At 46.9% G+C, this 27,445-nt stretch overlaps 1 protein-coding gene across 5 annotated transcripts in view; it reads left to right on the top strand.

Annotated features, from left to right (window-relative positions):
* Positions 1 to 27,445, top strand: part of BDP1 (BDP1 general transcription factor IIIB subunit) — a 2,223,165-nt gene that overhangs the window by 1,309,266 nt on the left and 886,454 nt on the right. For all 5 annotated transcript variants that reach the window (XM_069627521.1, XM_069627519.1, XM_069627520.1 and 2 more), the window contains 2 exons: positions 10,006 to 10,198; positions 10,772 to 10,986. In XM_069627521.1, the coding sequence (XP_069483622.1) occupies positions 10,006 to 10,198; positions 10,772 to 10,986 (408 nt within the window). The remainder of the gene's footprint in view (positions 1 to 10,005; positions 10,199 to 10,771; positions 10,987 to 27,445) is intronic.

Genomic DNA, 27,445 nt, shown 5'->3' with positions numbered 1-27,445 from the left:
TGATGTGATGCCAAGCTAAATGTTAAATAAAGTTTTCAAAAAAAATAATAATAAAAGAATTTAATAGTTAAAGAACGAAGACGATTACTAAGTATTTTACGTACCTGAAAGTTCTTCAGGTTTTCACCTCCGTTTCTGTGCGCTTCCCTGAAGGATGCAGTTGTTCCGTATAAGCGAACATTCGTTTTACGTTTTCTCATCCTGAGAAACTCTGCAGCCCTCCGCATCCATAATTCTTTTTCCTAAATTCAGAGAACCTGCAAAAGAAAGAAAAAAGAGCAAGTTATTAGAAAGAGAGATCCCTCCAACGTAGGAATTAATCCAAGCCCTAAAGATTACAGTATTTTCACCAGCTACATAACCCAAGTCTCATTCTTAAAAAATTTTGTGACAAGAGACTATAGAATACTTCAGCTACCCAAGTTACCATTGTTTCTTAATCTCAACGCGCCCCTGTAGAAAAGCAGGATGGAGAGCTCCACAAAAAATAAACACAGGTGAGAAGGGAGGGATTAAAAGAGTACGCATCTCATGCAGTAGTATCTTAGTCAGTAGATGTTATAGTGTTCTATTGTTATTGTTGTTTAAACAGAAAGAGAATCCAAAAAGTATCAAGCACCAGGTCCACAGGCTGAGAAGGCATTACGCTCCTGAGGAGTTGAGGTAAGCGTTGCAGGTACCCCTCCTGGATGATGTGTGGGAGGAGGGCCTAGCCCTCTTGAAGAACCCTTGCACGGCTCCAACCAAGCGAGATAGGCTGGAGAAGGGGTACCAGAATTCGTCCCCAAGTGCCTGAGGTTGCAACCATTGCGGGACTCTGTGGTTTCGGCGACTGTGAGGAAGTGGTCATCTAACCCATCCTCGTCTTCAGTCCCTCCGGACAGCGAATGTAAGAAGTTGGTCGCCATGGGGAGGAAGGTAATCTATACTGTGGCGTCCATCATCAAGGCGATCCTAGCAAGATACGACGGGGAGCTGTGGTACAAGCTGCGCACTACCCTGGCGTTCCGCCCCGACGACAAGACGATGGAGGCGATTGCCCTCTTCCAGGAGGGAGAGATGGCGTTGGATCACGCCATCACAGTGGCGCTGGACCTTGCCGAGACAGAGTTCCGCCAGATGGAGAACGGTGTCTGCCTTCGTCACCAAGGCTGAATGAAGACCACGAATTTCTGTCAGGAGGTCCATACTAAGGTACTGCACATGCCTTTCGATGGAGATAACATTTTCGGGAAGGCCGGCAACGAGTCCCTGCAGGCCATCAAGGCAGAAACAGATGGCCCGTGCCCTGGGCACCCCAACAGCACCGCTATTCTCTTTGTTCTTCGGAGGAAAGTTGGGCAGGTTGTCGAAAGGTTTCTCCTTCTTGTACCGTCAGCCTTTCAGATCCACGACCCAGGAAGCACACAGTTGCCGTTCCCAGGCCTACGGAGGAGGTGGTAAGCATTGGCAGCAAAGCAGGACGTAGATGCCGAAACAAGCTTGAATCGACCAAGGAGTCTGGCATCCACCCATGAACCCCGGTGGGAGGCCGGCTGATGAGGTTCATCAGCGAGAGGGAAAAGAACACCACCCACAGATGGGTGCTGGATTCTCTTGCCCAAGGACATATCCTGGAATTTCAGCACAGGTGTCCACGAATCCTGCCGGTGGCCCGTCAGGAGCACCACATCACTCGTCTCTTGTAGGAAGTACGGGCCATGCTGCGAAAAGGGGTGATGGAGCTGGTTCCCCAGCGACTCTGTTGCTCCAGAGTCTAATCCAGATACTTATTGGTAAGAAAGAAGACCGGGGCTGGTGGCCCATTCTAGACCTGTGATGTCTAAACAAGTACCTCAAGTCTTAGAAATTCAGGATGGTCTTGCAGCACGTGCTCGGCCAACTGGAAGGTGGGGGGTATTTCTTGACTTTGCTGGACCTGGAGGACACCTACATCCACGTCCCCGTTCACAGGAAACACTGCAGGTTTCTACTCTTCGTAGTGCAGGGACTGCACTACCAGTTCAAGGCCCTGCCCTTCGGCATAACATCAGCCACCAGAGTGTTCACAAAGTGCCTGTCATTGGTGGAGGCCCATCTGTGTCTACGGGGGGATTCACGTATACACGTACCTCGACGACTGGCTCATCCGGGCTCGCTTGCGGGCATCGGCTGTCGGACACACGGAGGCGGCTGTCAAGCAGCTGATGGATCTGGGATTCTCCATCAATTATCCAAAGTCCTGCTTGACACCATCGCATAGCGTGCTGTTCCTGGAGCCAGGCTTGATACAGGTCCTGGCTGGCATCACCATCGGAGGAGAGGGTAGTGGCCATTCAGGGGAAGTTGCAGCAGCTGTTGCCGATGAAGACACCCACGGTGGGGACCATCAAGTTGTTGCTCAGCATGATGTCATCCTGCATTTACCTCACCCGGCTCTGCAGGTTACAGATGCAACCTCTTCAGGAGTTCCTGGACGCTCGCTGGGTGCAGGTGTCTGGAAGCTTCGCAGACAAGATCACTCTGCACAACGAGTTCCGTCAGGGAAGAAGGTGGTGGGGTGACTGCTCCAACATCGCCTCCGTGGCACAGGGTTTCAGAACCCTCCATTCCAGGAGACGGTCACAATGGACACTTCCCTGGAAGACTGGGGAGCCCACACCGGACGTCTTCACGCCAGAGGCCTGTGACTGCTGTTGGAGAAGGATCTCCATATCAACATCCTGGAGCTACAGGCAGTGTTCTGGGCCCTCAAATCATTACTTCCGTCTCTGAAGGGCAAGGTGGTGAGGATTTTCATGGAAAACACCACCATGATGTTCTACATCAGGATACAAGGAGGAACTCGCTCTTTGGCCCTCTCCAGCAAAGCACAGGAACTGTGGCACTATGCTATCGGACAAGAAATGTTACTCGTCCCCCATCACCTAGCCTGAGTCAAGAACACCATTGCGTCCTCCCTTACACTCCTGCACGAGTGGGAACTTCGTCAGGACCAGGTGGAATGCTTCTTCGCCAAGTGGGGCAGGCCCCAGATTGACCTTTTTGCGATGGCAGTGAACTCCAAATGCCGGAGGTTCGCCAGCAGATTCCATCAGCCGAGGAGCCTGGGGGATGCTTTCTGCTTCCGTGGGAAGGGATGTTTCTGTCCGTGTTTCCTCCTTTGCCCCTCCTGCTACGAGTCATCAACACACTCATTGTCAGTGCAGGAGGATACTTATCAGCCCGGCATCATCGAGGCAGATTTGGTACCCGGACCTTCTCAGCCTGTCAGCTTTGCCACTGGTCAAGCTATTGGTGGTCCTGGATCTTCTCACCAGAGGAGGCGGCGCAATCCTCCATCATGAACCAGGATCACTCAACCTGAGGGCTTGGCTCCTGCAGCCCTAGAGTTTGGAGGATATGAGTTGCCGGCCGACTGCAAGGAGGTCCTCGCCAAGTCCAGGGCATAGTCCACTGTGAAGTGCTACGGGCACAAGTGGAAGCGTTTCGCTACATAGTGCCAGTCGCAGAAGATTACCCCTCTGAGGGTCACGGCCCTGCTGATTCGTCCGTACTTGCTATACTTGGCCAAGGCTGACCTGGCGCACACCTCGATCAAAGTACATTTGGTGGCTATCTCCCGCTACACCAGGGCTCCAGGAAGGTCTTCACTTTGGTCTCATTGACTAGTCAAAGGAGTTCCTCGAAGGACTTTTTCGATCTTTCCTGCCCTGGCATGGGAACTCAATGTAGTCCTGGCGAGGCTCAGGGGCAGGGAGGGCGGGGGGGCTTCAAGTTCCTCACATAGAAAACCGCTTTCCTTGTGGCCATCACCTCCACCAGAAGGGTTGGTGAGATACAGGCCCTGTCCTGCAAACAGCCTTATCTGACTTTCCACGAATCGAGGGTGGTGCTGCAGACGCACCTCTCTTTCATGCCGAAGGCTCCGTCGGAATTCCACCTCAAACCTTTGTCACCTGTTTTTTTCCCAAAACCTTTGTCACCGGCTGAGAGAACCTTGCACTCGCTGGATGTTGCTTGTTCCCTGAAGTTCTACGTGGCACGCATGCAGAGTTTTCTGAAGACTTTGCAGTTGTTTGTCAATTTTTGACCTCTGAATCACGGAATGGCCTTGTCGAAGGCTTCCATCTCCACGTTGTCCTCCGGCTGCATCATGCACTATCATTGGCTGGCTAACGGGCCTTTTCCGGGGCTGCCGAGAGTCCACTCCACCAGAGCCATCGCAGCAACGGCAGCATTTCTCTCTGGTCTGCCCCATCTCCATATTTGCAGGGCTGCTACGTGGAGGTCCATGCACACCTTCACAAGGTTGTACTGCGTCAAAGGGGGTTTCCAGGGAGGAGTGCTGGGTCGGCCAAGCGGTGCTATGCAATCTTTTCACTTGAGGTGAGTCTGTTCGAGGGGTGAGGTTTTTTTATTGCTTCTGTTGAGCCGTGCCACCTCCAATGGTTGCGTATATGTACTGCTGTGTATTAGTTATTTATGAGTATGTAAATCCATGCTGGAGAAGGTTTAAGTAACTCTCCAGCATGGGTCTGGCATGGATTCACATGGGAACCATCCCTCCTTTCCCTCTGTGGCTCTTCTTGGTTCATACTGGCCGTTTACGTGCTTCCCAAATCTGAAGATGTCCACCAGGGGTGGAGTTTAGCGAGAAGACGGTCATTGGTTGGGGCAGTATGACTCGGAGGACAGAGATTGGTTCAGAGGAAAAATAACGTTTTAAAGCTAAAATGAAACCGGTTTTTCTTTTTACGCCGATTCCCAGCCTGACAGGGAATGTTCATGAGCATGTGAATTCATGCCAGACCCATGCTGGAGAACAAGAGTTACAGGTAAGTAGCTTGAACCTTCTCAGTGCTGACACATGCTTCCCAGCAGCAGCCCTGATAGCCTTACCAGTGATTACCTTTAGACGCAGCAGTAATGCGGTCTCTGCCTGTTGACTCACGCATATACTCGCCAGTGGAAAAACAAATGCTACGCACATCACAGGAAGTAAGACATGGTAGTGCACTGAAAGCACAACCTCTGCCCAGCACTTTAATCCCTTTTCCACCAGAGGCAAGTCTGGCCATCTGGCAACCACATCATTCTTCTGCAAAACTTAGTCTAGCTTCTCTAGCATGCCCTCTCTTGCTCAGTCGCCATCCACTGAGTTCAGAAACTCACACCTGGGAACATGCACAGGCGCATTTCTAAACCATGAAGCTAAGCTAACCCCTAATTACAGTTTAGGCACTGCCACCCATAACTCCACTAAACAGAACAACACCCACTCCCACCCCCAAACATTGCAGATAAGGAACTCCTTCCTAGGTGAGTCTATGACAGTTTGAGGAATCTATTTGAGGTACTTATAACATAGAACTCTGCGCCCTCTTTATTCGTGTGCTCGAATTTTTGAAGGTCGCATGGAAAAAGAGAGAAACAATGGAGTCCTTGATTCCTCTGCTCCATTGGGAAGGGGCGATTTATAAAAAAGGTTACCCTCACAGTATATTCATGCACCCATTCGTTTAAGAAAAAGAATCACTCAAAGTTCTTTTTGATGCACACAGTGTTAAATTTATGTAGAAATTCAGTGCCCTCTAGTGAGAACACATGTTTCGATGTATACAACGTCTTTTTCAAATCAGGGCTTCAAAAGCAAAAGAAAAGTGATATAGAATTTACGTAAAAACAAGAGGTACCCATGCATAATGTTAAACATGAAAAATTCCGAAAAGTGACAATTTAAATGAACGCTGCCAAAGTATAAAAGAAAAGGACAAAAAATAAATAGAAAACATCATGTCAAACAATAATTGTTAAAAAACCAAGTTTTCGAAAATTGTTGGTACATTTTTGAAGAAAAAAGAAGAGAGAATGGCCATGTTCGGGAGGGTGAGAAGAGGTAGGAGGTTTATGGGAGTGGAGAAAAAAGAAGAAAGAAAATACATTGAAAAATAAAAATAAAAACATTAATGTTTGTGAACAACTCATATTGAAAATGAAAAATAAATAGTGTAGCCAATATATGGTCTAATTGTGTGTCTTACCCAATATGATACTTCACTTTATATGTACTTAACAGCTTCCTCCTCTGGTCATGGGTTAATCCCTGTTTCCTAAAGGAAAAGTGACCACATTAAATCAAAAAAACTCCTTTGTGTTGTATCATCTGAAAAAACGCATTGAATTTGGTACTTGTCCTTTCCTAACATACTTCAATGCTAATGTAGATTACACCCTGGCTGTGCCGTAGGGTTGCTCTATATTACGTGTCTTTAGTAATAATTTTTACATTCTTGCAAAGAAGGTTATTACATATAAGGGCACGAGCAAAGTAATCCCATGATCTACTCTGGCTTCCCATTGTGAAAAAACTGCTCAGCGTGATTAACTGTGCTTAATTAGAGATAGATTGGGGGTGTCCGGTTTCATCTTCAAAAACACGGGCAAACAACTGTGTCTGCTTAATAGTGTGTCTCGTTAGCATTCAGTGCAAGGGGGAAGGGGGGAGAGAACAGGGCAAATGGAAGGTAGGAGAGGGAGGAGGGGGATGAAGGAGGGAGCGAGGCCCAGGGGCTGGGTAAATGCTACTGGGAGCCTGGAGGGCAAGTGTGCTGGGGGACGCGATAAGGGTCTGCAAGTTCGAAGGAGGTGGCACGGGGGCCCGGTTGGACTAGTAGTTAAGTCAGGAAAGAGTGCCCAAGGCAAGTGCTAGTAAGGAGGTGCTGAGGCACACTGGTTGAGGGAGTGCCAGGCCCCTGTATGACTTAGAGGAGACCAGGTAACCAATAGCAGCAGCTTCTGCTTGAAGAAATGTCTGACCTGCAGTGAGTTAGAGCGAAAGAGCCAATGTCAGTACTCACGTGACCAAGGTGTGAATACATCGAATCCTCGAAAGATAAAGATATGAAAATCTTCCTTTGAAAATGTTGCAGCTGGCCTCCTCCGAGAGGGCGACCTTTCCTGTGAAACACTGCCCTATCCTAACTAAAATTGACAGGGCAGAGGTTCACATGAAAGAGCAAAAATACCACCAGGTATTCTCCAGGCTGTTAGAAAACCGAAGACAAGTTTTAGTACCTGAGTATGTTGGAGACACATTTTAACTGGCTGATATGGCACTAACCTGAGACACACTGGGAATGACCTTCAATATAAAGAGGCTGGCTGGTGGCAAAAAACTCCCCACTTGGATTAAGATTCCGGAAAGTGTTTCCCAAGCAGCATCCCAAAAACAAAAAGGAAAGGAAGGGACAAGGCCTAGGCAAAAGGGAAAGGAAATTAATACGGTTAGTAAGGACTTGTTTCCCGGGCAGCAGTAGACAGGGTGCAGACTGATGTCTCAGCGTAGCATCCAAAGCTGCTAATAACCCAAATCTGTCAAGGGAAAATCCAATAGGCAATCCGTGTAATCAGAAGAAGAGGCCGTTCAACCAATAAGTTAAAAAGTACAAAAACGTAAGCCAAGTCAGTAATCGCAAAGCAAGGGTCTGCAGCGATGAACAAGGAACGTTCTAGATTAACAGGGCAAAGAGGCAAGGAGGACTTACTATAATATGAAGCACCAGCATAATGGAGTTTCACTTCTTTATACTTTTGTGTTGTTTCTGCCTCACGTAGTGACATGCAGTTGTGCGCCACATATCGGCTGGGTGCCGCATAGTTGTGGCAACAGTGGAGATGCTCGGAAGCTGAGGAGCGTTACGCGGCGTGAACTAACGGCATTGATATAAGCGCCATGGCAACTGCCAGGAGTGTAATGCACTTCAAGGGAGAGTGCCGCTTATGTGGAAAGCGGGCACCGCATTCACGAACCGTGACAGCCAAAGGGCTCTAGCAGGGAGGTATTTAGGGAGAGAAAGTTGGATGTGTAGTGTGTTCTCAGGCCGCAGAAAGCCTTGTGGACGATGCAGAGGGTCTTGAATTTGATCCTTGCAGCCAACGGAAGGCAATGGAGAGATTTTGGGGCTTGAGGCCAAGGCTAAGTCTTGCAGTCCTATTCTGGATTAGAAGAGGGTGGAGAGAGGAAAGGGGCCGATTGAGGAAGAGGCATTTTGCAGTAGTCCATCCTGGAGAAAACCAGAGCTCTGCAACCATTGAGTTTCTGGGGAAAGGTGAGGAAAGGGAGAATGCCTCTGAGAAGGGGAAGCTGAAAGTGAGCCTTCTTGGCAAGGTCAGCGATATGAGGTGAGGAGGGAGAGGAGTCAAAGATGATGACACTGAGGTATTTTGCCTTATACGCGAGGGGGAGGTGACGGGGCCAAGGAACGGCGGCCAGAGAGTAGGGGATAAAGAGATGGGGGGGGGGGGGGAAGAGTTGCAGGCAGAAGGATCTCAGGCTTACTGGCGTTAAGATGGAGATCGTTAGCAGCACACCATATCTGAATAGCAATCGGACAATTGGGAATGAGAGAGGATGGAGAGGAGGTAGAGGACGGAAGCAGAGTGTCATCCGCATAACACTGGAAGGAGATAAGGTGGAGATCAGGTGGGCAAGAGGGGCAAGGTAAATGTTAAAAAGCCATGGCGAGAGGATAGAGCCCTGAGGGACGCCGCAAGTAGTGAGTGAGTGAGTGAGGTAGAGGAAAGAAAAAAGAGAACCATTTGCATATGGGAGTGCCGAATCGAAAGGAACAAGGTCAACGACGCCAGTTCCCTGTCCATGATGCCCAGAGTATCAGAGTCGATTTGGAATGGTGGCATGATGGACTGTGTTGAAGGCAGAAGACCAATCAAGGAGGATGAGAACAGAAGGAGAGTTGGAGTCGAGGTTAGAGAGCAAGTCTTCACGGGTGTTCAAGAGAGCAGCTTCTGTGCCTCTGCCTGTTCAGAAACCAGATTGCTGGTCATGGAGACAGCCAAAATTTTATGTTTAGTAATTGGTTGATGTAACATCGCCTTGATGCTTGCTGGCTTAGCTCGCTTTATGAATGGAAAAATAAATGAATTCATAAATTCTAGAGCTGAGGTGAGCTTTGCACAGGCACTCCTTGGCAACCTTTTTGCAAATCGCTAGTGATGCTCCTCCATCGTGGTGTTTCTTTGCTATGAAATGTCACATCAGTTTGGAGGTAGGGGGCGGGATGTAGCAGTAAGGCACGGTAAATCGCTGTAGTGACTACTGCACTTCTACCCCGTTGTCCCCTTTCCTCCATACAACCCTCCCTCCGTCCCCCGTAAATTGGGTAGATAGTAGTAACTGATGAGGGACTAAGGGTCACTATTGTGCACAAGTAGCTCTTTAGTGAGGCAGTAGAGGAAATCTGCCTGCTCTTAAATACAGCAATCCCTTTATATATTCTCTACATTTTTTTTCCTGGCATGCACTAATTTATAGACCAATAAATGATGAGACTGAAATTAAAGACATGCAGCCTCATCAAAAGTTGGGCAATATCCCGGCGGTGTTACTGCTGGGATACTGCCCGCGCTAATAGCGTTACCGCCACCACGTCCGGCGCTATTAGCGCCGGATCAAGGGTTGGGTAGTAATGGATATTCCCCATTGGGTCCACTGGACCCAATGGGGCATTTGCGGCGCAATTAGCGTGCGGTAATTGCGCCTGATAATTGGCATTTGTCCAGCGCATTTACCCCCAGTCTTTAGCTGGGGGTAAATGCAGCCAGACTTGTGTTTGGACAGACCCTTAAATGCGGCAGTAATAGCGTTAACGCCGCATTTGAGGGCTACCGCCCAACTCGTGATAAGGCCGATAGTTTTTGAATTAAACATTAAGTAGGCAGGAAAACAACCATAATAGGCCTGCTCAGATGTTGAATTGTCTATTTTACCTGTATACACTTTATAAGTATTGAAATTGTTTCTATTACTTTTCATCCAACCTGTGATTTTCAGATCTTTGTACAGCAGAAAATGATAAAGGCATACATGCAGCTCTTATAAAATTGAATAACCTTTCACAAAGATTGCAACAAAAGTGATGAATACATTCATGCATATTGAATACATATATAGAGTATTTTGTAACAGTTTTCGTGATTTGTCACCAATAACGCCTGATTATGCAGTGAACAGGAGCTAATGAAGCCTACACAGAAGAGGGGTAGATTCCAGAAAACAAAGCCTAACCTGGCTAGAGCTACTGAACGGAAAGTGGTTCCAGTGGAGGGAAGGAATGTTCCATCTAACAACTTCAGCGCTGATAAGGATAAGATATCAGTCCAGTGCGACCTTCACTCTGATCAGCTTACCTCTGCATTGGTAACTACATTACAAATTAATCCACTCGCCAGTCTTTTGTTTCCCTCTGTTAATAGTTTTAGAAAGAGCTCTTTGCCTTAATCCAGTTAACCAATTATCGGTACAGGGTTTGACATTGCCACTTTAAGTTGCATAGTATATGCACAACAACTGGATTACAAATATCCTTAGATGTTGCTTTGTTCGTAAAACAGTTGCTCTGTATTTACATTAAACTGAATTCAGTTATTGTGTTGAATAACTTATTTTTGTTTTAATTTATTTTTATTGGCATTTTGCTTTTCAATGAGCAGCACAAACATTACAGATTGCTTTTTTTATTCCTGTTTGTGTATCTACTTTCTTGGTTTGTAAAAATATCCTACTAACGTAGACATGTGATACCTACGATGGCTTTATGGTAATTAAAGGATTTCTATATATGAATGGCTTGATTAGTGTTAATCTATACACATTTTAAAATGGTGTCATCGTTTAGTCTAGATTTGTTTAATACAGCCTTCCTTACAATAGTGGTAGTGTTATATTATTGGAGGTTTCTGCATTGTTTTGAAATGTTGCTTTGCTTTTCAGCTGCTCTTCAGTCCAGATAGAGAAGCACCTGCATCTGAGGATTTGTGCAAAAGCAAATCTCCTGTGGACACCAATGAAGTGGTGTCGCCAAAAAGAAGCCGTGGTTCCAGCATTCAGTCCCCAAAAAGGCCCACTGTGTCGGAGCTGGACACAGAGCTGGCCAAAGAGTCTTCATCCCCTAATAACTATCCGTCAGACACAGATAAAACAAAGAGGTGTGACGCTTTTATTATATTTTCAAAAATGCAACTTTTTATGCCGAAACAGTATTTTAAAAAAGGTTTGTGGACTGAGAATTATGCACGTTTTACCATATCACAGTCAAACCGCATATCAAGATCCGATCTGCCAATTTTTCAAATAATAGACCTACTAGATGACATTGATAGTACTTCTGTACTGTGCACATGCCATTAACTTGAAGAGTGTTATGCTTGTCATAGGAGAAATATTACAATGAAAATAAAATCTAGTCCTTTTAAAGCTATGCCTCTGTTTAATATATCCAAGGTGGTTCTCCTTTTTCTGAAAAACACAGGCTGTACAACCACTAACGGTGTAACTGTTAATATGCAAATCCAACCTTCATCTTTGCCTCAAAGTTCCTCTTCAGATTAGGCAGTATTGTTACTAGAGCTTCTTTGTGAGCCACTGCTGTACTGGTGCCACTGATAATAAATATTAGTGGGTCTTTGTAAGTGCAAGCAGGGGATAGGCTACTATGTGTCCCTTCTCTCCTATTTGTTGTTGGTATTTGCCTGTTTTTAAGGAGTTAACCTTCCCTTGTCTTCTGCTTATGTTCAGCGCTAATTGTGACTGTTTTGCCACTTCTCTGTTCTCAGGCCAATGTAATGTTGATGGTAAGCACTGACGCGGAAATTCTTATGCAGTTATTCTCCTGTTAGGCAGAAACCTGTGCAGTTCCCTCTGGGACCACTGCAAAAGATTTAAGACTACAGGTGTTGGCAGTAAACCCACTTGGTAGCAGTCTGCACCGCACAGATTCACTGTGGTAGCTGTGGCTGAGCAGTCAGACTTCCCTCAAGAAGAGTTAGGCAGTATACAGAGGATACATAATAGGTACAGAGGTGTACAATAGCACAAGCAAACACTGACCAGAGCTAGGTGTAAAAGTATAAACTTATTTATTAAAGGTACACTCATAAATTACACTAGCACATTAGAAAAGATAACAGAGTCAAACACAGTTACTATTACTCATATGTACATCCCTAATCGTTTGTTGGACAATTCTAAGTTAACACCACTTATTTCCAACCAGAGGTGAGCGCTTAACGTTAGATGGTACTCCAACAAGTATTACCAAAAGGGAGGGAAAAGGCAGGAATAAAGAGAGCAGTAAGGTAAAACACTTTCCACATAAGGTTAGCAAAGACAGTCAATAGTGGAACAAGGAGAATTAGTTCGGGGCCCGCATTAGAAGGAGCCAGGCGAAGATGTGCCCAAGATCACACAATGTCACAAGTCTTTGCAGGTGAGTAGAAAACGGTTTTCCTATGGTTCTGAAAAGTTTAGTTAGGGTGTCCCAGACCTACCCAGGTTCGAGAGCCGAGGGCTAAATCTACCCCGTACAATCGGTGGCAAGGGAGGCCGGGCGGAACACAGTACCTTTAAAAGTGGAAAGATTCCTCCAGCGGTGGTAGTCGTTCCTGGTAGTGGGTGCAAGTCGCGGCGTCGTCCCGAGGAAGGGGTGATCTCGACGGGGAGGAAGGCTGCTGGTCGTTGCACTACCAGGGATGAGGCCAGCCGTGGAGTTCTCCGGTCACAAAGGATTTTTACCCCTCTTTCGCGGTTGAGGTAAAAAGTGGTATCCCGGTTGCTGGGGTGCTTGGCACAGGCAAGGCGGCCACGAGATGCTTCGGGACGGCGAAAAGAAGGCAGCAACTGGTTGTCCCCACCAGTTAAGGGAAGAAGACTCTCCGGCGGGAGATCTCCTCTGTCGTCGGGAAAAGTGGTGAGACGATTCTGCAGGGCTTCACCGGTGGTGTCGTCTTGGCAGGTCGGCTCGGCTTCTCCCTCTTCGGCTTCTTAGGTCCTGTGGCGACTTCTGAAGAACCAGTCCCAAAAACCCTGCTTTTATGCAGCAAACCCCCATTCATACAGCCTAGATGTCACTCAAACATGCTAAGTGGTGAGCGGGGTGGCTCACCACTTGGGCCAATCACACTAGAGTGCGACCTGAGTTGGCAAGGCAACTCGGTCCAGGGTGCCTAAACCCCCTCCCACACCCCCTGTGGTACCCAGACAGAATGGCACCACTTTGGAGGGCTTCTGTGCAGAAGCCCGCCAAAAGTGGAACAAAGGCTCGACTCGGGTTCAGGGTTACTGAAGTGAACCTAGACGCCATTTTGGCGGCGAGTTCCGGCAAAAAATCCCAACCGGTGAATTTATATTAAATAAATAAACCGGCAGTATCTTTAACATTGCACCAAAAAGTGGTGCATTAAAAACCAATGGGAAATCCCATTGGGAAATATTCCGGTGGAATATTTCCGTGGTATCCACTGCCACAAGCCAGAACTCGGCGAGGGGGGACGGGACAGTACCCCCTCGACAACAGAAACAGGGGCAATCTAATTGCCCCTACCAGTACTTCCACAGTAAGATGGTCTGTACTGGTTAAGTTCCTAAGTTAAGACTAGTAAAGTCAATGGTAACTTTACAGACCCAGGGAGACAGTAGTCAGTCCCAGGGTGTGGAGTCTATGTTTGGGGGTCTCTAAGACACCCCTGTGCCACTGCACTGAGGGTGCTGTGTAACACACATTCAAAAACCAATGATGGCCTATGGGGAAAATTACCCCCTAGCCCATAAGCACATAGCAAGTCACAGAGAACACTCTCAAGTCATGTCCAAGAGTGAGGATAAAAGAGTCTCACTCTTGGCAGGAGAAAAAAATAAACCCCACAAAATCCAGCAAAGCTGCTGGGGGACTCACTAGGTTAGGAAATTCAGCCTAAACAGAGAATTCTTCCTAACATCTCCTAACACATATTTTGTCAGAGTGTTGTTTCCATGGTCCTGAATTACTAGATTGTATTAGCACATGGACTGTTTTCCTGTTTTTTTCCCCCTGCAAATCATGTATTGTATCTCATTTTGCTTTTGCTAGCCACATGAGTTATGATGAGCAATATTTGTTCTTTCTAACACATTTTCAGGTGAGCTTTTATTTTATTTCCCAGTGGCATAAGACATGTTCTGCATTCACTCTGAGCAGTTTTCAGCACGGGAGATAAATGGATAGCCATGGTTAAATCTATTTATTTATTTATTTATTTATTAAATTTATATAGCGCGCAGGCAGCCCAGGGGCATTGTGGCACTGTTACTTGCAAGGAAGATTTAGCTACAATGTGAGCAGGTTGTGCCTTGGGTTACAGTAAGGCAGTGACCTCTTTATGCTGAGCATACAATGCTTTCTTTTTGCAAGCCTATGTATTTTTAACTGTACTGTATCCTTGACATGTACTGTGGCAGATCAAGACATTTTGGTTTGGTATGTTTTATGAGGTTCTCTTAGAAACAACTAGAACACATGTGTTTTTAGGCAATGTATATGGAAAGAGGGTTGTACGTTGCACTGTTTATACCGATTTGTAAAGTTTGCAGTGGTTGTGGAGGGGAAATTCCCTTCCACGTGTCCTTCAGCAGAGATAGTAATTACTACGACTCTGCTGCATGCTAAAACAAAGTTTGAAGCCGCTGATGCTCTACTAGAAACGTTCCTATTCTCGTGGTTTTCACTGGACTTCAGGTGTTAGAACCCCCCTTTGCTGCTGTGCTGTAATCCTGAGTTTCTCTTCGAGCGAGTGTTGCTTGCTGACTGGCAGATTCCTTATTTTCAGCTTAGTCACCTCTCACCACTGTAAGGAAGGCATGATATCAACAGTAAGACAACACAAGTGATCACAGTTCAAGGGTGTTTATTGAACTTCAAAAAGGGTTTGAAAAACTATCTAATCCTAAATCTAAAGATGGGCGCATGCTACGATCATCAAATATATTTTTTTTAAACTTTCTTTATTGGCATTTTCAAACAAAACAAACAGTAAGGCCATGCGCCGGCCGAATCGTGAGACCCTATCCCCCCGCTGCCCTCCACCCCGCCCATTATAATAACATTTATTTTTGCATTTTTAAAGCGCTCACACAGCCCGTGGGCATCGAGGCGCTGTTATAGAAATTGTTTGCTTTTTCAGTTGCATATTTTTTTTTTGTCTTAGTTGCGTATTTATAACGCGCTTAAACACCCAGCGGTTTCTAAGCGCGGACCCGGGGATCGAACCTGTCTTGCTTCATGTCGTCTTGCTTTCAAGGCACGCACGTTGCCGTTCAGCTATCCTCCTGGTACATTGTCTGTATGCCAAAGCAGTTATCTGCGTTCCAGAAGGTAGCCACTGGGGGGCAGGACCACGCCAGGTGAATGAAGTCTGCTTCTGGCGCTCCGCATCTGTCGCACTCTGCTGATATTGTGTCTCTATGGGCGTGCAGTTTGGCTGGTGTATGGTATGTTTGATGGAGGAAGTTAAAGTGGATCAGCTTAAAACTCGAGTTGATTGCTACAATTTTGAGTGAGATTCAGTATGTAGGCCCATTCCTCTTCCGGGATTTTGCTTTCAAGTGTTTTTTCCCTATCTGCTTTTGGCGCTTGAGCAGGGCGAGTTTGGTTCACTGAGGAGGGCCCTGTAGATGTTTGTGACTAGGCACCCGTCTCCTTGGGCTTGAATTGTGTTATGAATCAGTGGCCAAACTGGTGGTTGTTGCGGGAAAAGACCGGATTGCTGCCTGCAGCGAGTGTCGTAATCTGAAGTAGATGAAGGTGTCGAGGGCGTTGTTGCTTCCCCTTTCTCTGGCTTGTTGAGGGGTCAGGAATGTACCTTCCGGGAAGAGGTCATTCATGGAGTGTAACTGTAGTTTTTCTGTCCAGAGCAGGAATATTTTTTCTGCTGTAATGGAGATTCCTGAGATGTGTTTAATCGGGAGAAGGGGGGAGAATCTGGACGTGACGTTACTTTTCTTGGCTATCTTTCTCCAAATTGAGTACGTGGTGGTGACAGTGTTCATAGATAATTGGATAACTGGAAATTGGCCGAAGATTATGGCACGGAGGAGGTGTGGTGTCGCAAGCGCTCTCTCTATCTGGACGTGGGGTCTCACGAACTGCGTTGTGTACCAATGACTGAGGAATTGTGCTTGGGCGGCCCAATAGTAGTGTTTCAAGTCAGGGAGGGCCAGTCCCCCCTGTCCTGTCGGTGAAGTTAGTGTGGTATAATCTACTCCTGCTACTTTGCCTGCTCAGATAAGGTTGAGGACCATGCTTTTGATGCGTCGTAGGAACCTTTGTGGATAGAAGCAGAGGGATGTTTGAGAAGAGGTACAGTAGTTTTGGTAGGATGATCATCTTCACTAATGATACTCTGCCCCAGAGGGTAAGTGGTAGGGATTTCCACCTGTTGATTTTAGTTTGAATGGTGTCCATTGTGGCTTCGTAGTTGTCGCGTAGGATATCTTCTTTCATTCTGGACATATAAATACCGAGGTATCTCGCATGCAAGTATTGCCACTGGAAGCCGAAGTTGTCAGCAAATTCGGTGGTGGCGGCGGTAAGTGGGAAGATGACTGATTTGCTGTTAATTCTCAGTCCAGAGAAATGGCCAAATTGGATCACTGCTCTGATCACTGGGTTCAGGTTCTCGTCGGCGTTCTGGAGAAACAGGGCTACATTGTCTGCGTATAGGGAAATGATCATCTTGTGTGGGCCGAATGAAAGGCCCCTATGGAGGTGATGCATGCGCAGATAGGAGGCCAGAGGTTCCATTACTAAAGCAAACAATAGTGCGGAGAGTGGACAGCCCTGTCTGGTTCCTCTTCTTAAATGGATGTCGGCTGATCGAAGACCGTCCAGTGTGATTTTAGAAATTGGCTTTTTGTAGAGCAGTGAATTCAGATGTATAAAGCGTTTGCCTAGGTCCATCCTTTCTAGGACTGTGAAGAGGAAGGGCCATTCGACCGAGTCAAAGGCCTTTTCGGCATCCAGTAGTACTGCCACCACCTGACATTCTGGATCGAGGGCTTCCATCACTCCAAACATTCTTCTTATCCCATAGGAGGTGTTCCTCCCAGGAATGAAGCCAGCCTGGTCGGCCAATACCATGGCGGGCATAAGGGGTAGTAGTCTCTTAGTTAGGATTTTTGCGAACATTTCCTTTTCGAGGTTTATCAATGATATTGGTCTATGTGAACCGAATTCATTTGGAGCTTTGCCGGGTTTATGCAGGAGGATTATGTTGGCCATGTAGAGTGTTGGTGGCAGTTGGTCGTTGACTAGGGCCTCGTCGTATACCTGTAGGAGTAGAGGGGCGAGGAGGTCGGCATAGAATTTGTAGAATTCGCCAGACAGCCCATCCAGGCCTGGTGCTTTTGTATTAGGTAGCTCCTTGATGACCTCCAGGATTTCTTCAGTGGTAATGGGAGCGTTCTGAGGTTTTCTGAGCTCTAAATCAGTCCAGTATATTTCCACTGTGTCTAAGTATCGTGTCAATTCAGCAGGGTTTGCAGAGTAGTTTGAATCGTACAGACCTTGGTAAAAGCTGCAAAATGTTTCGACAATGTCGAATGCAGTTTGGACAGTATTGCCTGTGTGGTCGGTCACCTCTTCCATCGATGTGGGTTTCCTGTCAGCTGCTATGAGCCTCGCTAGGAGTGCCCCGGGTTGTTGTCCTTCGCCGTACTGGCGAATTTTACGGTGCCTGTCTAGAAATTTTACTTCTCTTTGTGCTGTGTTTCGGAACAGCTCCAGTTCTTTCTTAATTGCCGCTAGTCTGTGAGTTATTGTCGGTTAGGAGAGAACTCTCAAGTTCCTTGAATCGGGATTCACTGGCATTCAGTTCCCTTCGTATCAGTTTGAGGATTCCGCATTCTTTCGTTATGCAGACTCTTTTGGTGAAGCACTTTAGGGTCTCCCAGCTGAAGACACTGATCCCTGGTTGGTGTCTAGGAAATACTTTATTTCTGTTCAGAGTTCCTCTGCAAAGGCAGTGTCTTGTAACACTCTGGGTTTGAATCGCCAGTGAGGCATAGTTTTGATTGCTTGTGAAGTGTTATATTCTAGGTTCACCATGGAGTGGTCCGACAGGGATCTCGGTAGGATGCGGCAGTCGCCCCATTGCAGGCAGCTGTGAATAGACACAAGACGATAGTCTATTCTTGAACTAATTTTGTGAACCCAGGAGTGAAAGGTGTAGTCTTGGGGGTTTGGGTATTTGTTTCTCCAGATATCGATGAGGTCATAGGCCTTGCAGATTTCGATGATTTGAAGGCTCGCTTTGGATGGGGCCGACGTCGTGTTATGCGACTTATCCTTGGATGGGTTGAGTGTTGTGTTGAGGTCCCCATCAAATAATAACGCTGCCCTAATGGTGTCTTGTCAAAACAAAAGTTCATATACTAAAAAAATCCTATTGCCAATCCTTACCACTAAATACAAATAGTGTGGGAAACAGTGTTATGTAAAAGAAAGAAGTGTTCAAGAAATGATAAGTCAGGATGTTCAGGCAGTTTGCCTCCCTTCCCCACGTTTTCAGCATGGGACAAGGCGGTACACTCGAGCTTGACACGGTCTCTGGCTTCTCTAGCATAAGGATACAGTTCAACTATTAGCATCAGGGCCTTCCGTGCCCAAGTCTCCTTTCCTTTCAATGTCTCTTCTTTCAGCGGGCCTGATGCGACAAACAAACAATACGTTATTTTCCTCAAAGTATTCAATTTCTTAGGTGATTCACTATTCACCTCGGATACCCCTTAGTCGGGCTCAGATCCGTTGTTTAATTGGTCTCCCTCTGCTGGCTCGGACCAATTCGATTCACTCAAATTCGTTAACCCGCAAGCTTTCACTTTATCTCCCTCATTCGGGGTCGGACCAACTTTATCTACTTTCATCAACTTTCTTGGCAGTCTCAACATCGAAGACTTTAGATTGTGCACAGGGTTTTGCTTGGCCCGCTGCAAGACTACTTCGATGCAGAGTGCTTTGCCACTCTTTTACCTTTGTCAACTCTGTTGTATACCTTACAGAGACCTTCGAATGAGCACCTGGTGCCGGACCACCCCGTCAAAGGTATCGTATCTTGGTTTTGAAGTTCAATCACTCATCTGTTGTTCAATTTTACTCACGTTGGTTATCACATGCGTTTTCATACACTGTTCGCTTCAGTGCTCACCATACAATGTTGCCGCTTGCAACATTGGCTTCAACACAGACCGGTCTGGTATCGGTCTCCCCCAACTCAATGGCTATGTTGATTTCACTGGTGCTGCTTAGTTGTAGGGGCCAAGGACAGTACCACAGCAGCAGGCGATTCTCCTGCCTTGATTAACGATGCAGGATGGTGCCAGGGACCTCTGACACACAATGCAGGATTCTTCAACCTGGTTTCCTGGTCTTACGTTTTCTATTCACGAGGTTTCATGAAAGTAACTGTTTCTTGTCGAAAAGGTCAAGGGCACTTACCTCCTTGCGAACCCTTTGTTTTGCCGTATTTCTCATTGTGTTAAAATACCATCTTGGAACTGCCGTTTCCTTTTGTGCTTTGCCTTGCTCAGAGTGTGCTTTCGTACTACGACTTTTATCTGTGTGGGGAAGTGTAATGGAAGTCAGGTGTCTCTGATGGTTAGTAATTGCCTGACCCTGCCTGACCATTGTATTGGGACATGTCAGGTATACACCTCGGGTGTTAGTCCATTTTCTCTCATAGCGAGCTGTCCGTGAAAAAGTGTTTGTGTTGTAAAAGAGGGGGAGTTGAGTTCTTAATTTTCCTACCTGGTTGGCTGGGGCAAAAGTGTTACAGGGAATGGGATACTGTGTCATCATCCGGTGTCCTACTCCTCAAGCATCCCTCACCCAGCTGATCCTCCCGCAGTCGTCCACCCCCAAGAACTGGATCCAAAAGCGATGGCCGTGTCCTGGCCACCTGGATGACAGATCCCTGGGGACCAGCGGGTGAGAAACCTTCAGGTGTCTCACACCACCTGACTTCTTCTGATAGTTCTCCGAGACCTTCTTTGAGGGGTTTTAAGCCTGCAGGGAGAAGCTGACGTATCCCCATCGCTGCTGGCCTGTGTAAGCCAAAAATGTAAGCATCAAAGAAATTGGCACCCAAGGAACGCTTCAGTTCATGAAGAAGACTCCCACCACAGTCTGTCAGAAATCCTCCCTTAAGTACGGTAGGCGGTAGAGGCATTGGGGATTAGGGCCCTCTGGAGTTGGATCTGGAATCCTGCTGAACTGGGGGATGAGTTCGCTGGAGATTCTGGATCTGTGTTGTGAGATCGTTGAGCAGCAGGAGACTTTGCTGTGAGAGTCTTTTGAGTCCTCTCCCTTGATGAGCTGGACCGATCCTTCGATGCCCCATGTTCCATGATCAGGTTACCACTACTGCTAACAAAGATTCAGACCTTTCCACTCTCCAGAATTCTGTTATGATCTTCCAGATCCTACCCAGTATTCTTCCAGCAAAGCAGAGGATGACATTCCTCATTCAGTAAAAGCATAATGCATTTCATGACACAATGCTTGTGCTTGCTGTGTTTCTGGAAGTTCACACCCTAAAGGAACCCCCGCAAGAACCAGAAGTCCTCTATGAAGTCTTGGCTTTGCACACGTCAGTTGGGTCTCATTTGTTTATATTTATTTTATTGTGTATTGGTTTATACAAGCAAACCTTTCACAATTATTTATATATCAACTTAATACAATAAAAACATAACCATAAAAAAGAAATGTATCACATTATATACAATTTGGAAACCAGTCAAAATGTGCATCATTATAAGAAAACATATTCAGAATGCATTAACAAAATATTTGTTAAAAACCTACAAAATGCATTAAATCTCTCAAATCCACCGCACCAGGCCCAAATGGCCTATCCGCAAACTTCTATAAACAGTATGCCAGGATTCTAGCACCCCAGATGTCGGCCCTATTCAACTCATATCTGTTCTCAAGATCGGTCACCGGGTCAATGGCGGAGTCGCTCACAGTCCTGCTACACAAACCCGGGAAAGACCCCGAGTTGGCTACCTCTTACCGCCCGATTGCACTTCTGAACAATGATGGTAACATTTTTGCTAAGGTCCTAGCTAGCAGGCTGGAGGCGGCTCTTCCAAACCTGATTGACAGCGATCAAACGGGATTTATTCTGGGGAGGGGGACCCAAGATAACATCAGGAGGACGATAAATATTATTGAAAGCGCCCGCAAGTTGGATGTGGGAATGGCGGTCATATCTTTGGAGGCACACAAAGCCTTTCGATTTGGTAGATTGGGGGTATATTCGGGCTGTCCTGGAGCATTTTGGCTTCGGCACAAACTTTATCACATGGGTAATGGCCAATTATCAAACTCCCACCACACAACTGCAGGTTAACGGTACCAGGTCTGGGGCAATACATATATTCAGGGGCACTAGGCAGGGATGCCCACTCTCACCCTTGATTTTCGCCCTATCCATGGAGCCTTTCGCAGCGAGAGACAGGCAGAATATGAGGATAAAGGGGATCACCGTGGGAGGCCACCAATACAAAATCGCTCTATACGCGGACGACGTGTTAATAACAGCGTCAAACCTGGCGTCGTCCTTGGGGGGGCCTTATGGGAAGAGGTCAAAGAGTTTGGGGCTCTATCAGGGTTCAGAGTAAAACTGGACAGATCTTCAGCCCTAGCAATCAATCTCTCTAAGCAGGAAAGAGCTAGCCTCAGTCCCCTAATGCCGATCCCATGGGCGAAAGGAGCAATTGAATACCTTGGCGTACACATCACTAAAGACCCGTCACGCTTGTACTCAAGCAACTTCCCGCAATTGATTAAGGAACTTCAAAATGATTTAAAGAGGTGGAAGACCCAAGAAATCTCCTGGTTTGGGTGGATTATTGCCATAAAAATGAATCTAATCCCCAGGTGGCTGTACTACTGTACAGCATTACCGATCCATTACCCGGGTCCCGTCCTGGCAGCTCTGCAAAAGAAAATTCAAGAATTTGTCTTGGTGGGGGGGGGGGAACCCCGAATCGGTAGACGAATTATGATGTGGGGAAAGTGCAAGGCGGGCTGGGTGTACCCGATGTTGCCAGGTACGCACTAGCGGCGTGTTAGGCAGAAACCTGTGCAGTTCCCTTAGGGACCACTGCAAATGATTTAGGACTACAGGTGGTTGGCAGTAAACCCAATTGGTAGCAGTCTGTACCACCCAGATTTACCTGGTAGCTGTGGCTGAGCAGTCGGACTTCTCTCAAGATGAGTTAGGCAGTATATAAGAGTATACACAATAGGTACAGAGATACAGTAGCACAAGCAAACATTGACCAGAGCTTTGGTGTAAAAGTATATGATTATTTATTTAAAGACACACTTGTAAATTACACTAGCACAAAGAGAGATACATAAATTCAACACACAGTCACTATTATATAGATACAACCGTAATTACTTATTAGACAAGTCTTAATGAGAAACACCACTTATTTTCAGACAGAGGTGAGCGCTTAACGTAAGATGGCATTCTAAGTTATTGAAAAGGGAGGGAAAAAGGCGGAGTTATGCAAGCACACAAATTTCAATACTTTTCAAAGAACCACAGTGAGGCAGGTTAGGCAAAGTCTACTGGGGAGCAAGTAAGTTCAAATGCCAGACCCACTCTTAGAGAGAGCAAGCGAAATGTGTCCAGGATCACACAGTGGGGTTATGCCCACAGAGTCTTTGTAGAAAGTTCACAAAAGATTGAGATTAAGTCAGGAAAAGTTAGTTAACAGGCCCCAGGTTAGAAAGTCGAGGATTTACTGTCACCCTGACCGGTCTGTCGCAAGGGAAGCCAGGCGGGACACAGTAGCTGAAAGTGGGAAGAACACTCCAGCGGGGCAGTTGTTCCTTGCAGCGGGCGCAAGTCGGTGTTTCGTCCAGAGGAAGAGGAGGTCTCGACGTGGAGGAAAGCTGAAGGTTGTTGCGCTGCCAGGGAAGAAACCAGCCGCAGAGTTTCCCGGTTACAAGGTACCACCCTGTTCTTCGCTTCTTCGCAGTAGTGGTGATCTGTGGTTTTCCGGTTGCCGGGGTGCTTGGCACGGGCAAGGCGGCCACGAGATGGTCCAGGAAGGCGAAAAGATGGGCAAACTGTTTATCCCCACCAGTCAAAGGAAGAAGACTCTCCGGGCTGGAGATCTCCTCTGTCGTCGGGAAAAGTGGTGAGACTGTTCCGCAGGGCTCCACCGGTGGTGTCGTTGTTGCAGGTCGGCTCGGCTTCTCCCTCCTCGGATTCTTTAGGTACTGTGGCGACTTCTGAAGTTCCAGTCCCCAAAGCCCTGCTTTTATGCAGAAAACCCATTCAGCATAGCTGTCAATCAAACATGCTAAGTGGTGAGCGGGCGGCTCACCACTTGGGCCAATCACACAAGAGCGCGACTTGAGTTTCCGAGGCAACTCAGTCCAGGGTGCCTAAACCCCCTCCCACACCCCCTGTGGTACCCAGACAGAGTGGCACCACTTTTGGAGGCTTCTGTGGAGAAGCCCACCAAAAAGTTGTACAAATGGCTCGACTTTGGTTGGAGTCACAGATGCGAACACAAACGCCATTTTGGAACCAAGTTTCAGCAAAAATTACCAACCGGTGAATTAATATTAACTTAATAAACCGGTGGTATGTTCGAGGCTATATTAAAAAGTGGTAGCCTCGAACAATGGGAAAATCCCATAGTAATATATTCGCGGTCGAATATAAAAAGTAGTATCCACTGCCACCAGCCAAAACTCGGTCGGGGGGACTGAACAGTGCCCCCTCGAACAACAGACCCCGGGGCAATCGAATTGTCCCGACCAGTACGTCCACAATATGATGGTTTGTACTGGTTCTGTTCACAATTTGAGACTAGTAAAGCCAATGGTGACTTTACATGCCCTGGGAGACAGTAGTCAGTCCCAGGGTATGGAGTCTATGTTTGGGGGTCGCTACGACACCCCTGGGCTACGGCACTGAGGGTGCTGTGTAACCCACATACCAAAAAAACATGATACCATATGGGGTAAAGGACCCCATAGCCCATAAAACACATACAAAGTCAAAGGAACACCTCAAATCATGTCTAAGAGTGGGAGGAAAAGAGTCTCACTCTTAGCAGGCGAAAAAAATAAACCCCAAAAATCCAGCAAAGCTGCTGGGGGACTCACTAGGTTTGGGAAATTAGCCTTTACAGAGAATTCTCCCTAACACGGCGCAGTTGTTGCATGCATACTCCTGGGTACAAGAGTCAGATACCCCGAAGTGGATACAGGTAGAGGAGGCCTGGTTACCGGTCACACCTTCAGAACTCCCACATCTGCCAAATATAAAACCACAAGCAAACAGTGGCCCCCTCTCTGCAACGATCACCATCGTCCGCAGTTGGAAGGCGGCAGCCTGGAAATGGGGCATCCGAGGATCTCTGGGCCCCCTGATCCCCATTTGGAATAACCCCGATTTCTCACCAGGCAAGCCCCCGCTCAGCTTCCAGCCCTGGAGGGAGGGTGGCTTACTGAAAACGAGCGATTTTCTAGAAGAGGGAATGCCCATTTCGTTCGAGAGATGCAAGTCAAAATTCGGGGTGGATGAGAGGGAAAGATTCCACTATGCCCAAATCTGACATTGGCTGTCCCACAGGGTAGTCCGGGAAAAATGCTCCAGAGAGTTAATGGCGCTGGAACTCTCCCCAACAACCCCAACTAAAAGAGGAAGAACCTGTGCCCTTTATCGTCTCCTAGATAGGTCATATCCCTCCAAACAAGAAAGGTTTACGCTTGAATCGGAGAAGGACTTGGAATGGGAAATAGAGGTTGAGGAATGGGAGAAAATCTGGTGTAGACTGCATAAGAGTTCACAATGCATCACAAACAGGGAAGGTGGCTACAAACTCTGCTACAGGTATTATGTTACCCCAGCTCAGCTCAACAAGGCCAAACCGGACATCCCTGGAACCTGTTGGTGCGGTTGGCCCGCCCCCGGCTCACTTTTCCATATGGTCTGGAACTGCCCGAAGGCAGAGGAATACTGGACAGAGGTAATAAACCACATCAAGGAATTCACCGGCCTCTCTATCCCCTGGGATCCTGGGGTAAACCTTCTGGGCGAAACAGGAGGAGGGCCATTCCCGGTCTCAGGGCACGTCCCTCGTCTATGCATGCATCTACTCCTAGCAGCAAAAATTGCAATGGCCCGGTTGTGGAAAAATGAAGACGGACCTTCAGTAGCGTTATGGTGGTCCAAGTGTTGGGACATAGCCGTTGCCAAAAAGGTCACAGCAATCCGTTCAGGCTCTCTGAATAGAACCCTTAATATTTGGGACCCATTCATGGACTACGCAGCTAAGTTTCCAGCTCTCACTAGAAGGCCTCCACTAACAAGATGGCTCCAGTGCAGCCCGCTTTACTAGACTATAGACTCAAGCCGGATCAACCAAGAGCGCGGTAACCCGCTCAGACACTGCGAAAAGGCAGGGTCACGGACAACAGTGGTCAGGTCACCAATAAACACATCCCCCGCCTGATGGCTCGAAATGCATTATCACATTGGCGCGATTATCGATTGCTGCAATGTTATTGATGTTGTGCTTATCTGTAAAACCCAATAAAATGTTATAAAAAAAACTACAACATTTTTAAATCAATGAAGCATTTTCCCAATTTTGAAGTCTGTGCCACAGACTTTCACCATCATCAGAATTCATATATGTGCATTCACTAAAGTGCATCATCCATTTTTGCAGTTTCACCACACCATCAACCCGTTCTAAGTGTACTTGGGATGCCGATCATTGGACCTTCACATTCTAAAGCGGTAAAAGATTACATCCGTTTCTGACATGGAAAAAGTACCAGATATTTTGATAGGACCCCTCTACTCTTAGTGATTTATATGTGTTCTCTATACAGGAAATACATCGACCTCAATGGAAACCCACAACTTGTTCCTCTTGTTTCATTCCTGTCTTTACTTTTGGAGTTAAGTAAACCCTTTCGGCTTGACTTACCATGCTCAGCTCTCTTGTTTTGGGGGCATTGGTTAGTCCCTTAGGCTACAAGTGCACGGGACAGTGTAGAATCCTACAAGATTCTCCCTAGGAACCTGGTCTGGGACCCTTCTCATGTGGCAAGGAGAAGGCAGGTGCTCTCTGATCCCGTCTGTGGGGGTGGTGCACTGCGGGAGGATCACAGGGGAATGGGGTGTTTTTCCTAAAAACATGATTATCTTATGGGCGACCACTTGCTAGTCTCCAAATCTACCTCTGGGTGGGGGGGGTGTGGATCACTATGCCCCCCCCTGCTCTTGTATCTCAGGGCGATTGTGCTCTGTGTTACTCCTAAGTTACTATGCTATGGACATACAAACATAAGGCGCAAAGAAAACACATGAAACGATTCAACAATAAAAACACTTATTCATGCACAGCAATGCATGATGCAAACACTACTATAATGCAAATCTGGAATTTGCATCTTTTATGCTCTGGGTGCAAATTTGCAATGCAATAACTGTAAACCTTACAGGCTTCTAATGCAAGCAATCTAATAGCAACGTATCCAGTCCTGCTGGATCTATCATGTCTAATGCAACCTAATGCAAGCATCCGCATTCAGCATTCCTCTCCAATCCATACCACACTCTCTCTAAGACAATCCCTGTCTGATTTCCCCATCTATCAGCCAAAGCTCTGTGTGAGTGTCTGTCCTAATTCCCCCTTGGCACGTGTCTTATTCAGATCAATTAGGCCTCATATCAGCAATTCTCCACTCTTGCCATGTCTCTCCTCTCCAGCGAACTCTGCAACCAGCCAGTCAGTCAGGGCCTCTCCTTGGCTTCTCAGTGGTCTGGTCTTCCTGCCAACTCTCTCTACCAGTTTCCCTGCTCGATCGATCTGCATCAGCTCTCATGAGAATGCTTCCCCAAGCTTCCGAACTCCCGAAGCCACCCGATTCTGCTGCACCCAAAACACTTCACGAAGCCTCCATCAATGCCGCACCAAACACCTCCCTTCAATCTCGCAGTCAGAGAGCAGCTCCATCCAAAAACTCCCTCGATCTCAGAGTCTGCTCCATCTACATCTAAAATCTGAGTCGGAGAGCAGCATTCACTCCTAGTGCTCAGTTATGGTGTCAAATGATTTACATACATCTCTATGGTTACATTAAGCATTCACGCATTCTCTCTGTCAGCATTTCTAAATCCGAGCAGTGCCTGAAAGTCTATGATGCACGTCTTGTACTTGTTCAGTCACTGCATGTTCTGTCATCGTGACATTTGTACATTATATCTTGTACATCCTATCTGTGTTACGTGTTACCATACCATCCTCCCATCTCCCTTATTCCTCTATTCACTTCACTGTTAGCTTCTGAAATCCCTCTATCCGTCTCTCTGTGCAAGGCACTCACTCTCTGCTGCCCCCACCTTTTCTGTCTACAAACACAACCCAGGGCCTGATAAGCCAGCATCCCTTCTCCTCTCTATTCGGTCAAGAGTCACGTTATCTCTGTCTGAACATTCTTCAGCAGAACCAAGTGTCGCTTCTGTTCTGTCTCATTAAGGATGGCTTAGGAACCATAGGCCTCATGCTTTCTAGCGTTTACTCTCC

Source organism: Ambystoma mexicanum, chromosome 6p (assembly GCF_040938575.1).
Source record: "Ambystoma mexicanum isolate Mex_15411 chromosome 6p, UKY_AmexF1_1, whole genome shotgun sequence".
In the NCBI taxonomy this organism is placed as follows: domain Eukaryota; kingdom Metazoa; phylum Chordata; class Amphibia; order Caudata; family Ambystomatidae; genus Ambystoma; species Ambystoma mexicanum.
Note: the sequence above shows the minus strand (reverse complement) of the source record. Positions and strands in the feature narration are given on the sequence as shown.